Raw genomic sequence first — 12,563 nt, 5'->3', positions numbered from 1 at the left:
GAGATGAGTTTAGAAGCTGTGGTCTCATCTTTCTGTGGTGTAATCTGGTCTCTTCTCTATATCACAGGGTCGTAAGCTGCAAGAGTGGTCCAAAGCAGCTAAAGAGGAGACTTCTCAAAGAGAAAGGGTCACGTCTAGGAAGCACCACAAACTGAAGAGTCGATGTGGAATTGACGCCTGGAAGAGATGGATACAGTGGAGGAAATCACAAACCAACCTGGAACTCGTTTCTTGTATGTTTTTCTGTCATTTTAGAATTTTTTTTTTTTCCACAAAGCACACTCAGAATTTAGTTTTTACCAGAACAAAACTTAATGAATGCAGGTGTTAACAGATGTTAAACCCTTTTCTTCTGTTAGCTCACGCTGTGACGTTAGAGGAGGATGTTCTTCGTTGCTCTTCGACCGAGCTGAGCGATAGCCTCTGTTCTTTCATTACTGAGGTAAAACGACCTGATGGAGAGCCGCACTCCCCCGACAGCCTGTTCTACCTCTGCCTCAGCATTCAACAGGCAAGATGAGCAACACTGTACACACACTCATTTACAGCATACTAGGGTTGCAACTAACAATTCATGTCATTGTCGATTAATCTGACGATTATCTTCTCGATTAATCGATTAGCTGTTTGGTCTAGAAAATGTCAGAATATGGTGAAAAATGTGGATCGGTGTTTTCCAAAGCCCAAGATGACGTCCTCCTCCTGTTTTGTCCACAACTCAAAGACATTCAGTTTACTGTCATAGAGTAAAGAAAATATTCAAATTTAAGAAGCTGGAAACAGAATTTTAACTTTTTTCTTCTTGAAAAATAGGAACGCTCTCTCTCTCTGAAATGACCTGTGATTGATCAAAGTCTCCCGTTACGGGTTAGATGTTCTAAAGTCTGAAAACAGAGCCATGAGGAGGAGCAGAAGTCTAGTTATCTCTTAGGACACTTGAATTACAATATGCTGAAAGGTTATTATGGAATTTTTGCCCAATGATGCCAAAAACATATTCTGCCTACTGCAGGTTTAATCGCTGCCGCTCTACAGAACACTATCTATGACTTGCTCTGTCAGGATGGTATTTCTCTCCCACTCCACTCTTTTCATACATATTTTTGCCCTCTTGACCTTTTTGGGGAGGCACTTATGTCCTTTTTGGTGAAATTTTGTTGAACTCTGAAATAGGACATGTATGCACAGTGTCCTGGGTAATAAACCCAATTGGTCTTTGTATGATTGTATACACCGTTCTATAAACGGACTAAGAGACTCCTATTACTAGCAAGTTTATAGATATGAGAAAAGTGAGACCGTAGGTTAACCAGGTCATTTTAGGAATTATCTATTTTGTTCATGTATTTTTTTGTGGTTAATTGGGTTTACAACATTATGCAGGATAGAGAGTCAACATGTGCCTTAATTCATCATGCATAAGACAATGGCACTCTTTCCTCACATCAGCTTGTTTCTCAGTAAACGTAACTTTTTCTTACAGTCCTAGGTGCAACACTTATTCTTCATGACATTTTACATATACAATATATTTTTGATATCATGCAATTATTGTGCTGATTCTACGAACAATAGGACGCTAAATAATTTTTTTCCAAAATCCAATTCACTTTCATATCATTTGCTGAACAAGGGACTGGATTGGACTCTAAAGCCCCATCGCCCTCTGCTGGAAGCCTTCATACACATTCTCTGGTTCTTCCGTTGCAAACTGCAGAGGATACACCTTCAGAAATCATTTGGGACAACAGTGTGTATGGTCACACAGTTCTTGTTGTTTTGTCTGACTGTTATTTTGTTGTTTCTCTTCAGTACCTGTTTGAGAACGGTCGCATGGAGAACATATTCAGTGATCTGATCTACAACAAATTCTCCACCAAGTTCACCAAGATCCTGAAAGCTTTCAAACCCTCCATCGCAGCCAGCGGTGAGTCGCTGTGTCTTTTTTATGCCTCCGATCAATCAGATTGACCAGATTTCTGACAGGTCTCTCTCTCCTTCTCTCTGCAGGTTATATCCATTCCCGTGTGGAGGAGGAGTTTCTGTGGGACTGTAAACAGTTGGGGGCGTACTCCCCCATCGTCCTCCTCAACACTCTGCTCTTCTTCTGCTGCAAGTACTTTGGCTTCACCACGGTGGAGCAGCACCGCCAGCTGTCCTTCGCCTACGTCATGCGCCACGTCAACACCAAGACCACCTTCCTGCGTTTCTACCCGCCAATATCCATAAACGAGGCTAAGTCAGGTACCAGTATGGCTGAGGGTCAAAGTGAAGTACCTGATTATATTGTAATAGAGACATTTTGTGCAAGTGCTGTTTATGAAAGTCAGATAGTTTTGTCTAAACGCATCTTTTCAGCCCCTTTTCACTGCATAATGGTGTGTTCACACCAAGAGCAAAGCTAACTTTTCGCGCGACGCAATTGCATACAAAGTCAATGCAAAGGAGCGAATAGACGGGAATTTGTGCCGGGCGACACAAATGACATGACGCGTACATCTGAGATTCGCTTCATTCACGTATTCGCGGGAGTTGAAATATTTCAACTCAAGCGAGAAATTTGCGTGACGCTGTGTCACAAAAGCCTATCGGATTTGAGATTCTCCTCCTGTCGTCACTGACATCCTGACGTTGTTCAATCAGAAATGGAGGAAAAAATATTGTAGCCGTCTGTGGTCACCCAGAGCTACGATAGTACCTCATATCTGTACAGAGACCGGACCAAACTCTGTGTATAAATGTATGTGTATAAACCACAGATGGTCTATGGTATAAACAACAACGTCACTACCGTATTTATGCCTAGATGACTTTCACTTGAGCGTTGATGGAACAGCTGCATAGCCTGGCACTGATCGATCCAAACTCAATTCAGAAAACAAGCATTTTAAAAGTAGTTTGCTTGTCGTCTTGCGGACAGACCTGACAAAGCATGAATTCAGACTTTTACAAATCTGCATTATTATGTAGTTACTTTGGCATCCTTTTGATCCGTTCTTTGCAATTAAATCACAGCACAATCTGTTTGTTTTGGGTTCATACCGCAGTAGCGATGTGTGACTTGCTAGATACAGTCAGTGCAATGGCACTGTATGTGAATATATGAACCCAGACACGACGGCGTTTTAGTGGGGGGGTTAAGCATAACAATTGTGCATTTTGCGATAAAAGCAACAAATTTGGCACAGATGTAGGTTTATATGTTATGAAAAGATTGAGAATTGGCGGCCATTTCATCCTCAGCAGATGGATTTATTAGTAGTTTAGCTTTTGAAATCAAAGCTAAAATCACATATCTGCTGGTGGTTGGTTCGCTTGCTTTCAAACCAGAAACGAACCGCACCAGAGTCCGCTTGGAAGCAGACCGAGACCCACCATCTCAGGTGGACCAGAGTTTGGTTGTTTGGTCCACACCAGAGTTTGAATGAGCTTTACACCAGCTGAAACAAACCATACTAACCAGGCAAACGGACCTGAGATTGTTTTAACTAAACCAAATGGGTTATGTGTGAAAGCAACCTTAGCGACCTGTTTCGCTAACAAGAGTGAATGGAAAGAGAAAAAAAAGCATAAAAAACTAATCCGCCCAAAGGAGCACAAAGGCAGTTGATAATGATTATCTCCTTTAGTTGGGCGTATATATCACGGCTAGTGAGCGATACAACCCAAAGTTCTACCGAAGTTCAGTATCACTTTAACTGTGATTAGAGGTTACTGGCGACCCAGACATTTATCCAGCAATATCTCTGTCAATTTTACTGCTAATGAAAAGATAAATACACCGATGGAAAGCTGAAGATCTTGCCGTTCTAACGGTGTATTGATTGTCATTCTATCATGAAAGCAAGGGGGTGAAGTTTGACCTTGAAGTGACCATGCTCCTTTTATTCGGTTTTAGTGTTTTTCTCAGATTAAGAGCTTTTAAAAAGTACCCTTAAAAAATAAAGAGGTAAAAAACCTGTCTGTGATCTTCTGACATCTGATCTGATCAGCTTGAACACATCTTGAAAATCACCAGGAGTCATAAAATCAGTTTTCTGCATCATTTTGGAATATTTAGCGCCTATTTGGACTTCCACAACATGTACAAAACAGCAACAGTGGTTATTGCTTCCATGGTTGATGGCGGAAAGAGAAGTTGTTGGTATCTATGGAGACAAGCTCCTCCTCTCAAGCGCGTCTAGCACGAATGAACACAAATTATCCTGGCGGTCCAAATCTCGCAAGTAAAACAAGGCGGAAATTTGCTTCACTCTTGTTGTGAACACAGCAGAAGAAGTAATCCAACAGGACTGTGTACAAATCTTTGTTGCATGCAGGTTTGTGTTGTTATATTATGTGTGTGTGTGTGTGTTTGTCAGATGCAGACGGCGTACCTGCTAAGAAGCGTAAGAGAAATGAGAGTAAAGAGGATATTGTGGAGTTGATGGAGAACATAGAGAACCCTCTCCGCTGTCCAGTCAGACTCTACGAGTTCTACCTCTCCAAGTGGTTTGTAGATTTATTTTGTATGCATTTTGGTTTAGGTGTGTCATTGACTCCTTCTCTACTTTCCTCTCCTTCCTCCAGCTGATGGGATGATATCATTTAAGACATGAGCAGTACGGGATTTTGAGGCCCGCTAACATTTTTACTTTGAACTTTCAGATTGCCCATGTGCTGATACTTGATGTTTAAACCTGCAGTAACTGGTTTTATAATAACTGACCCCTTTCACATACACATAGTCATTTGACCCATTGTTTATATAAAGATGCTGATCATATATGACAATTCTCTATGTAAACAATGTGTCCTTTTTTTAATGTTGTGTTGCAGGTTTCTGTCGTCCGTCTTTAGCGCCTTGCTGTCTTGTTTTTTGTAAAGCACTTTTTAACATGTTTTTTGGAATTATTCCATCTTGTGGATGGGTGGAATACGGAAAATATAAAATGCAATCCTTCAAGAATAAGCAGTGCTTCTACTCCATTGTCTTCATTCTTTTTGCAACGTTTTGCATTATTTAAAAAAACAAAACAATTAAACACAGAAAAGAAACTAACATCAAGTGAAAATTGCTAGGGCTGTCAATCAGTTACAATATTTTTCGTGATTAATCACATGATTGTCCATAGTTGATCATGATTAGATACACCTTTTTTATCAGTTCAAAATGTACCTTAAAGGGAGATCTGTCAAGTATTTAATACTCTTATCAACATGGGAGTGGGCAAATATCCTTGCTTTGTGGAAATGTATGTATATATTTATTATTGCAAATCAATTAACAACACAAAACAATGACAGATATTGTCCAGAAACCCTCACAGGTACTGCATTTAGCATAATATATCTGCTCCAATCATAACATGGCAAACTGCAGCCCAACAGGCAACAACAGCTGTCAGTGTGTCAGTGTGCTGACTTGACTATGACTTGCCCCAAACTGCATGTGATTCTCATAAAGTGGGCATGTCTGTAAAGGGGAGACTCGTGGGTACCCATAGAACCCATTTACATTCACTGATCTTGTATCCAGTATCTTCACTCTAGCTTTAAAACTGAGCCGGCTACAACCTAAAAATCACAAGATGCGTTAAAGAAATTAGTGGCGTTCAAACAAATTAATTTGTGTTATTGCGTTCATTTTGACAGCCCTAAAAATTGCATAACCCAGATATTTGCTGGATAACAGTCTAATCTTAGTTTTAATTGTAAATTCTGCTTTTTAAACAAGTCCAAGTAAACTCCACTATCTTTAGGAGCTTCAGTTGGCTATCATCAGTCTCAAAGTTTGTACCACACCACGCAGGGTACATCCAGGTAGACAAGTCACCTCACATAAAACCACTTCTGGACTTGTAGTATATTATGTAACAAGCTGTATCTACAGACAGCTCTCTGATTTTCCTGCACATCAGTTTACAGTGGCTCCACCTGCCAGTATAAACTCATCCACCATCTTTATTTTCTGTTTTGCTCTCCTTCCATCCAGCTCAGAGTCGGTGAGGCGGCGCACCGACTTGTTCTACCTTGAGCCGGATCGCTGTTGTGTTCCCAACAGCCCGCTGTGGTTCTCCTCCACCCCTCTGGACGACAGCACCATGGAGGCCATGCTCGTACGAACCCTCGCCGTCCGAGAGCTGCAGGGGGAAGATGGAAGAGCTGTGGACCAGCGGAGGTCAGATGACACACTGTTTACACCCGACGAGGAGGATTCACAATGATTTTTTATTTTTTATTTTTTCTGGAGGTGGCATTTGATAATGTCTAAGAACTAAAGAGAAATACATTCCATCTTATAGAAATAAAGAAATGATGTCTCTCAATCTCAAAACTACAAAACATTTTTTCATCAAGTCATCCTCAGGTTTAATTAAGATTAAAAGATTAAATGTTTGACCAAATACTGAAAGCTCACAACCATGTTTTGTGTCTCTTGTGACTTTGATCTCTCTGCAGCCTGATATCAGATTAAATAAACTTTACAAGCAGCCTTTATTTCACACCATTTTAAACGTTTGGACTTGGACTGTTACTAACAGGTTGGTTTCACAAAGATCAAAACTAATAGTCAGTCTTCTGATAGATGTCTGCATTCATCCGTGTCACAAAGCTGTATAGTTCTTAAATAGGACTAATGTGCCATGAACTCTGGTTAAATTCAAACTGAAAAACCACATCAAAGTCACACCAGTTCCCTTCACTTCAGCAGCCTTCTGTTAGAAGAACATTTTACTGGGAAAATTCAGCAAATAATTTAACAATACAAAAAACTCCCGGTAGTATAAGATAGCAGAGCTGAGCTGCTGTGGCTTCAGTACTTCTGCTAACTCTTCCCCTTCACATTACTGGTTCAACAACATTATCAACAACCCTCACATGTTTGTGAAACCAGCCTCTGGTGTCTTTCAACCTTAGAAGAGAAAAGAAGAAGTTCATGTTAACTGCTGATTCATACTGTTTGTTTGTCTCCCTTGAGTCAGTTGAATGTTGATGTTCGAGATTTTGTTAATTTTATTTTCAATAAATAAAAATATTGAAAAGTAATCCCGGGAAAGTTTATTCTAGGGTGTTGGAAAGGAGGCTTCGACCGACCGTCGAACCTCAGATCCAGGAGGAGCAATGCGGATTCTGTCATGGCCGTGGACCAGTGGACCAGCTCTTTACCCTTGTAGGGCTGTTGGAGGCCATGGTTCTCTGACAGAAAACAGAGTTGGGAGTGAGTCACTGCCCCAAGCGAGGGAGTTCAAGTATCTCGGGGTCTTGTTCACGAGTGAGGGTGAAATGGAGCGGGAGATGGACAGGCAGCTCGGTGCGGCGTCAGCAGTTTTGCAGGCGTTGAACCAGACAGTTGTGGTGAAGAGGGAGCTGTGCCGGAAGGCAAAGCTCTCGATTGACCGGTCCATCTACGTTCCAGCCCTCACCTATGGTCATGAGCTTTGGGCAGTGACCGAAAGAATGAGATCGAGGATACGAGCTGCCAAAATGAGTTTCCTTCATAGGGTGGCTGGGCTCAGCCTTAGAAAGAGGGTGAAGAGCTCAGACATCCGGAGGGATGGAAAAGTGATCCTTGTTTTACCTTACTTTGTAACTTTGTATTACCTCGTTATTACGCATATCTCAAAAATGAAAAAAAAAGACAAAGAAAGATTACTGTTTTATACACCATACTTCTTTGTAAATGCTTTAAAGTTACAAATGCTGAACACACAAAAAAACAGTTGATGGGTGAAAATAGTTTAATGCATTTTTATTTTTACAGGTGAGCCGAGCTGTAGCAGCACAAATTCAGAAGATCAGTAAAAAGCTGTTTAATTCTGCACAATCACTCTCTGTCTGTCATCTGTTACATACTGTATGATCACTTCTTTAATAGATGAACACATTCAAGAAGCATTTTAATGTTTGCAGGGTCTTAATAAGTTCTTTATTTGTATCATTAGCTGCATATAATCACATTGCTCCACATTCTGCATCCTGTACTGAGCTTGTTTAACAGGCTGAGCCTTAAGACTTGAGCTGAACTGCATTTCAGACACACTTTAAAGTTTTTGTTGGTTTGGCACAAATTCTTCTGTGAGGCACTCTGCAGTCTTTATCAAACCAACACCTCAGGTCTGCTCTGTTCTTCTCCCCCATCCTCACACAGTCCTCTCCATCCTTCTTGTTTTTTCCCTTCCAGTTGTCCGGCTCTTTGAAGCTCCAGAAAGTCAAACTGACATATTGGAAACAGAAAGAACTGGTTCAATAACTTTATAGTAACTTTGATATTGGAAATTGACAAAAAAAAAATTGTGTCACTGTCAAACCTCTTGTCCAGTGGTGAGCCGTCTGCCCACAACCATTTGTTTTCTTCCTCGGAGTCCGTCAGTCCGATCCAGAACTTGTCCTCAGGTTTGTCCATTTTGTCTCTCAGTCTCCCCAACAGGAATACCTTGACAGGAAAAGTTGATGGAAAACACAAATCTGTGACATCCCCTTTCTGTGCTGAGAGACCATGTTAACTAATGTGGAAACACAAGGATGTGATGAAACATGAGCGTGCAGCAGTGTGTTCTACCTGCTCCTCTCTGCTCTCTATCGTCACCAGATCTCCTCCTAGACCTCTACATTCACTTCTGCTCTCTTCCCAGGTTGATTTATCGCTGGAGAAATGATAGCACTTTGCTCCATGTTGCTCCCAACCTTCTTCACAGCTTGGACGTGAGCCATCTTTAAAGAGATCACAGCAAACTCTTTAGTCAGGTGCAACAAATCTCTCTTTATATTTGTGTGATTTGGAAGCAGCAGGAGCATTGAAGTGAGAGCAGCCGAGACGATCTGTCAGTCCATCACTGTTTCTTTAATTATCATCATCAGAGGATGCAAACATCCATCGTTTATTTGTTTTTGGTTGTGGGCACATTTGCTGCTCTGTGTTGTTGCTTGATATTGTTCAGCTCAGAGGACGGCTCGTTGTGATTAAAATGAGCTTGTAGCTCGTTGTCTACCTCACTACGGTTAGAAAGATCCCTCGTTGGTGTTTTAACAACATTTAGTTTATGAGTTATTGATCCGGGAAGTTCAAATCTGTCAATATTTTTCCAACTTTAGTGAACTAGTTCAGATCCGCATTACTCTTCCACGATGAAAAATTGAATAAACTCTTCATCTATAGAACGGTATTGAATATGTTTACCAGTATTATTTCATCCTGTGGTACACACATTCACCAGGGTGTTAATTATCTCCTCATTATTTAGGATTGCTGATACTAGATTCCGTGCTGACTCGCTCATAGTGACACACACATCTAGCAGCACCAAGATCTGTATGGATAAGGACCTAAATCACAAGACGGCAGCAGTGCCGTGATGACGTCAAATTTCATTCCATATACTCAGAGTTTCATTCAATATATTCAGAGTTTCATTCAATATATTCAGAGTTTCATTCCATATACTCAGAGTTTCATTCCATATACTCAGAGTTTCATTCCATATACTCAGAGTTCCATTCAATATATTCAGAGTTTCATTCAATATATTCAGAGTTTCATTCAATATATTCAGAGTTTCATTCCATATACTCAGAGTTTCATTCAATATATTCAGAGTTTCATTCAATATATTCAGAGTTTCATTCAATATATTCAGAGTTTCATTCAATATATTCAGAGTTTCATTCCATATTCTCAGAGTTTCATTCAATATATTCAGAGTTTCATTCCATATTCTCAGAGTTTCATTCAATATATTCAGGATTTCATTCAATATTCTCAAATTTCACATTATATATATAATAATTTCCTGAACAGCATGCCATAATATATATACACACACGCCTATTATTCAATTTCATTTTCCGCCTAAAATTAATGTGTGTTTACTGTTTAAGTGTATAAATGTCAAAGATGGACAAAGGTGTTGATAAAACGTTTGCTTTGTTGTATGTAATAACTGTCTGTGAACATCCAGTCCAGATTTGGTGACATTCTGATCATTATTTATAGAGATACATGTGATAAGGCAGACTCTGTCCCTTTTTAAGCCTACGTTTTCACTGTTTTCGGTTTTGGGAATCATCCAAACATCAACCAAATAAACTCCTTTTAGAGTAAAATATTTTTATACAAGCATCCATTTAAAAAACTAGACAAAAACATGGTTGTGCTTTGCTCCACCTCAGGTAGGGGTGTCTGAAAAACTAAAGCCTTTTTTGGGGAGTTGTTCCTCTACTATTAATCATCATCAGAAGATGCAAACATGTAAAATAAAATCCACATCATTTGTACTTCAGGAGGTTGTGGGCACTTTGGCTGCACCATGTTGTTTTCTCTTTCACATAGCAGTGGAAATCAGTAAACAGAAAAAGAGCTCACTTGAAAACAGATTATAATTACAGATCAGTCACCTGTTGGAATGAAACTGAAAAAAGCTGGTCGACTGACTTACCCTTGAGATTTCTTTTTAAAGCTTCATGCTCGTCTCTCAGTGTCTGGAAACATTTGTTGGTTCACAGGTTATCAAACGCTGATCACAAACAGGAAGTACAGGTCAAACACCTCCAATGGTAAATCAGTCAGTACTTGATCATTTAACATGTTGGACAAACAAAATGATGTTTCTTTTGAGATTCACTTCATGTTCAACAGCAAAAATAATGTGTTTTATTCTCCTCAACATGACAAACTATATAACAATGACAGCAGCTGCCAGGAGAGCGCTGAGAACCAGCAGGGCCACTCTCTCTGATGTGACCTTTGACCCTCCATGTGACACTGAGCGTTGTTGGGAGGCTGGAGCTTCACCTGTTCAACAGTTAGAGGAGACAGAGATGGACCCATCTAGCTGCTATTTCAGATTTTTATGTTTCACCTGCTTAATAAGCACGTTTTCTGTATCGCTGTTCTCAAAGCATTAAGAGCAGCAATTATCAGATCATTTCATAAAGTCAAGCACAACAAGACAATTTTACTTTATCACCAACATTTTGTGAGATCTGCTTCTCATCTAACTCTTGTTTTCTTGCAGAGTTAGATCAGTAGATTGACACCACTCATGTCTGTACGGTAAATATGAAGCTACAGACAGCAGCCTGTTAGCTTAGCTTAGCATAAAGACTGGAAACCGAGGGAAACAGCTAGCCTGGCTCTGTCCAAACGTACCAACATTCACAAACCAGCACCTCTAAAGCTCACGAATTAACTGTGTAATTAACTGGAGTGTCCACTGGTTGCCTGGCAACCTCATGCTGGCAACAACACTCCAGAGCATTATTGCCAAAGAACGTATATCGCTGAGAAGTGAAAGTCAAATGATCGTTCCATTGCAACGTCAGCGTCCAGCAGCAAAGCTACGCTTCTGCCATTTTGGACTGAAAGTGACTACCGGACGCCAGTAAAACGTCCGCCTAAAAAATGCCGTACAAAACTAAAACTAAAATATTTCTATTCTATTGTCATAAACTACCAAAATGGTCTTTGTTGAACAATAAAATATTATAAATATAATAAGCATTTTCAGTCCAAAATGGTGGCAGATTTGTCTCTTTGCTTCTATGCTCTTTGTTATTGCTGCTACCCAAGAAATGGTCTTTCACATAACCCCCTGTAAATACATAATGTTGATTTGGGAGGGGGGGTTAACACTTTGTTTTTTGTACCGATTAAACAAACTACAATATGATAATTAGTGAGCTTTAAGTGAGTTTAAAACAATGGCAAATTATTTTGCACACTGTACTTCTACAAGTTAGTTTGAGTCATGTTAAAGAAAATGTAAAATGTTGAGATTTAAATAGAATAGCAACATATGAAGTTATTCCGCCCTGCTTCTCTTGCTGTTCTGAGCAGTTTGTTCTACGACAGTGCAGAGGGCTGCTGCATTAGACCAACAGGAAACAAGAGTGTCACACCTCGCCTTTCCTGTTGGTCTTGTTGTTAAACAGATAACACAAATTAATTGTAAATATAACTTCATCATGGTTATAGTTCCTCATTTTTTCTCTACCCTGACGTCTCTTCACTCCGTTTTACAGTAAACTAACAAACCCTCTCTTCATGGTTGAATGTATTATAGTTGGGAAACACGGAAAGATCAAAAGAGAGAGAAAAGTCTTTGAAAACAAATAATCTGCTAGGCCTGACTCCGATCTCTTCAATAAACCTCAAATTTATTCAGCAAATAATGTCTAATTGGCCTTTCACTGTAAGTGGTGAGATAAGATTCCATCAACTTAAAGGGGAACATTTTCAAAATGTATATGTTATTCCTATTGTCTGAGACAGTCCAAAAATATTAATAAACATGAACAACTCTCTCCCAAATCCAAAAACTCAAGTGCTAAAACTCAAACTTGTGATGTCTTAGGGTATGAAGTGTGGAGCTGCTCCATAGACCTTGGCTTTATCTGAAATTGCATACTATGCACTACATACTTAATAAGTGTACTATCATTTTACTTTTGTGTGAATAAACTGTAGTATGGATCTTTTTGGACGCACTGAGCAGTAATTTACGTCGTCACTTCCTGAGAGCCTCCTTGCCGGTTGCAGATGTGTAACCATGGTAACCTGTGCGAGCCTCCTGTGACGAAAACAA

General features: G+C 39.8%; 2 protein-coding genes and 1 long non-coding RNA gene across 3 annotated transcripts in view; 1 reads left to right on the top strand and 2 right to left on the bottom strand.

Moving 5' to 3' along the window:
- The window catches only part of LOC119503035 (zinc finger MYM-type protein 4-like), a 35,454-nt gene extending 28,987 nt beyond the window's left edge, over positions 1-6,467 (top strand). Inside the window, exons 30-35 of the mRNA XM_037794521.1 lie at positions 68-233; positions 360-511; positions 1,813-1,927; positions 2,011-2,244; positions 4,362-4,491; positions 5,975-6,467. Of these exons, the coding sequence (XP_037650449.1) occupies positions 68-233; positions 360-511; positions 1,813-1,927; positions 2,011-2,244; positions 4,362-4,491; positions 5,975-6,206 (1,029 nt within the window). The 3' untranslated portion in view covers positions 6,207-6,467. The remainder of the gene's footprint in view (positions 1-67; positions 234-359; positions 512-1,812; positions 1,928-2,010; positions 2,245-4,361; positions 4,492-5,974) is intronic.
- A 1,471-nt stretch (positions 6,468-7,938) lies between these two features.
- On the bottom strand, positions 7,939-9,352 carry LOC119503510 (C-type lectin domain family 4 member E-like). Its single transcript, XM_037795341.1, has 4 exons — positions 9,307-9,352; positions 8,543-8,694; positions 8,292-8,416; positions 7,939-8,197 (listed from the first exon to the last, which is right to left on the bottom strand). The coding sequence occupies exons 1-4, from the start codon at positions 9,350-9,352 to the stop codon at positions 8,014-8,016; spliced, it is 507 nt and encodes a 168-aa protein (XP_037651269.1). The 3' UTR covers positions 7,939-8,013.
- A 1,063-nt stretch (positions 9,353-10,415) lies between these two features.
- The window catches only part of LOC119503034, an 8,204-nt gene continuing 6,056 nt past the window's right edge, over positions 10,416-12,563 (bottom strand). The window contains exons 3-4 of the long non-coding RNA XR_005210239.1: positions 10,645-10,771; positions 10,416-10,493 (exon numbers count right to left, since the gene is read on the bottom strand). This is a non-coding gene — a long non-coding RNA (uncharacterized LOC119503034). The remainder of the gene's footprint in view (positions 10,494-10,644; positions 10,772-12,563) is intronic.

This window comes from Sebastes umbrosus, chromosome 15, assembly GCF_015220745.1.
Source record: "Sebastes umbrosus isolate fSebUmb1 chromosome 15, fSebUmb1.pri, whole genome shotgun sequence".
Taxonomy (NCBI): Eukaryota; Metazoa; Chordata; class Actinopteri; order Perciformes; family Sebastidae; genus Sebastes; species Sebastes umbrosus.
Note: the sequence above shows the minus strand (reverse complement) of the source record. Positions and strands in the feature narration are given on the sequence as shown.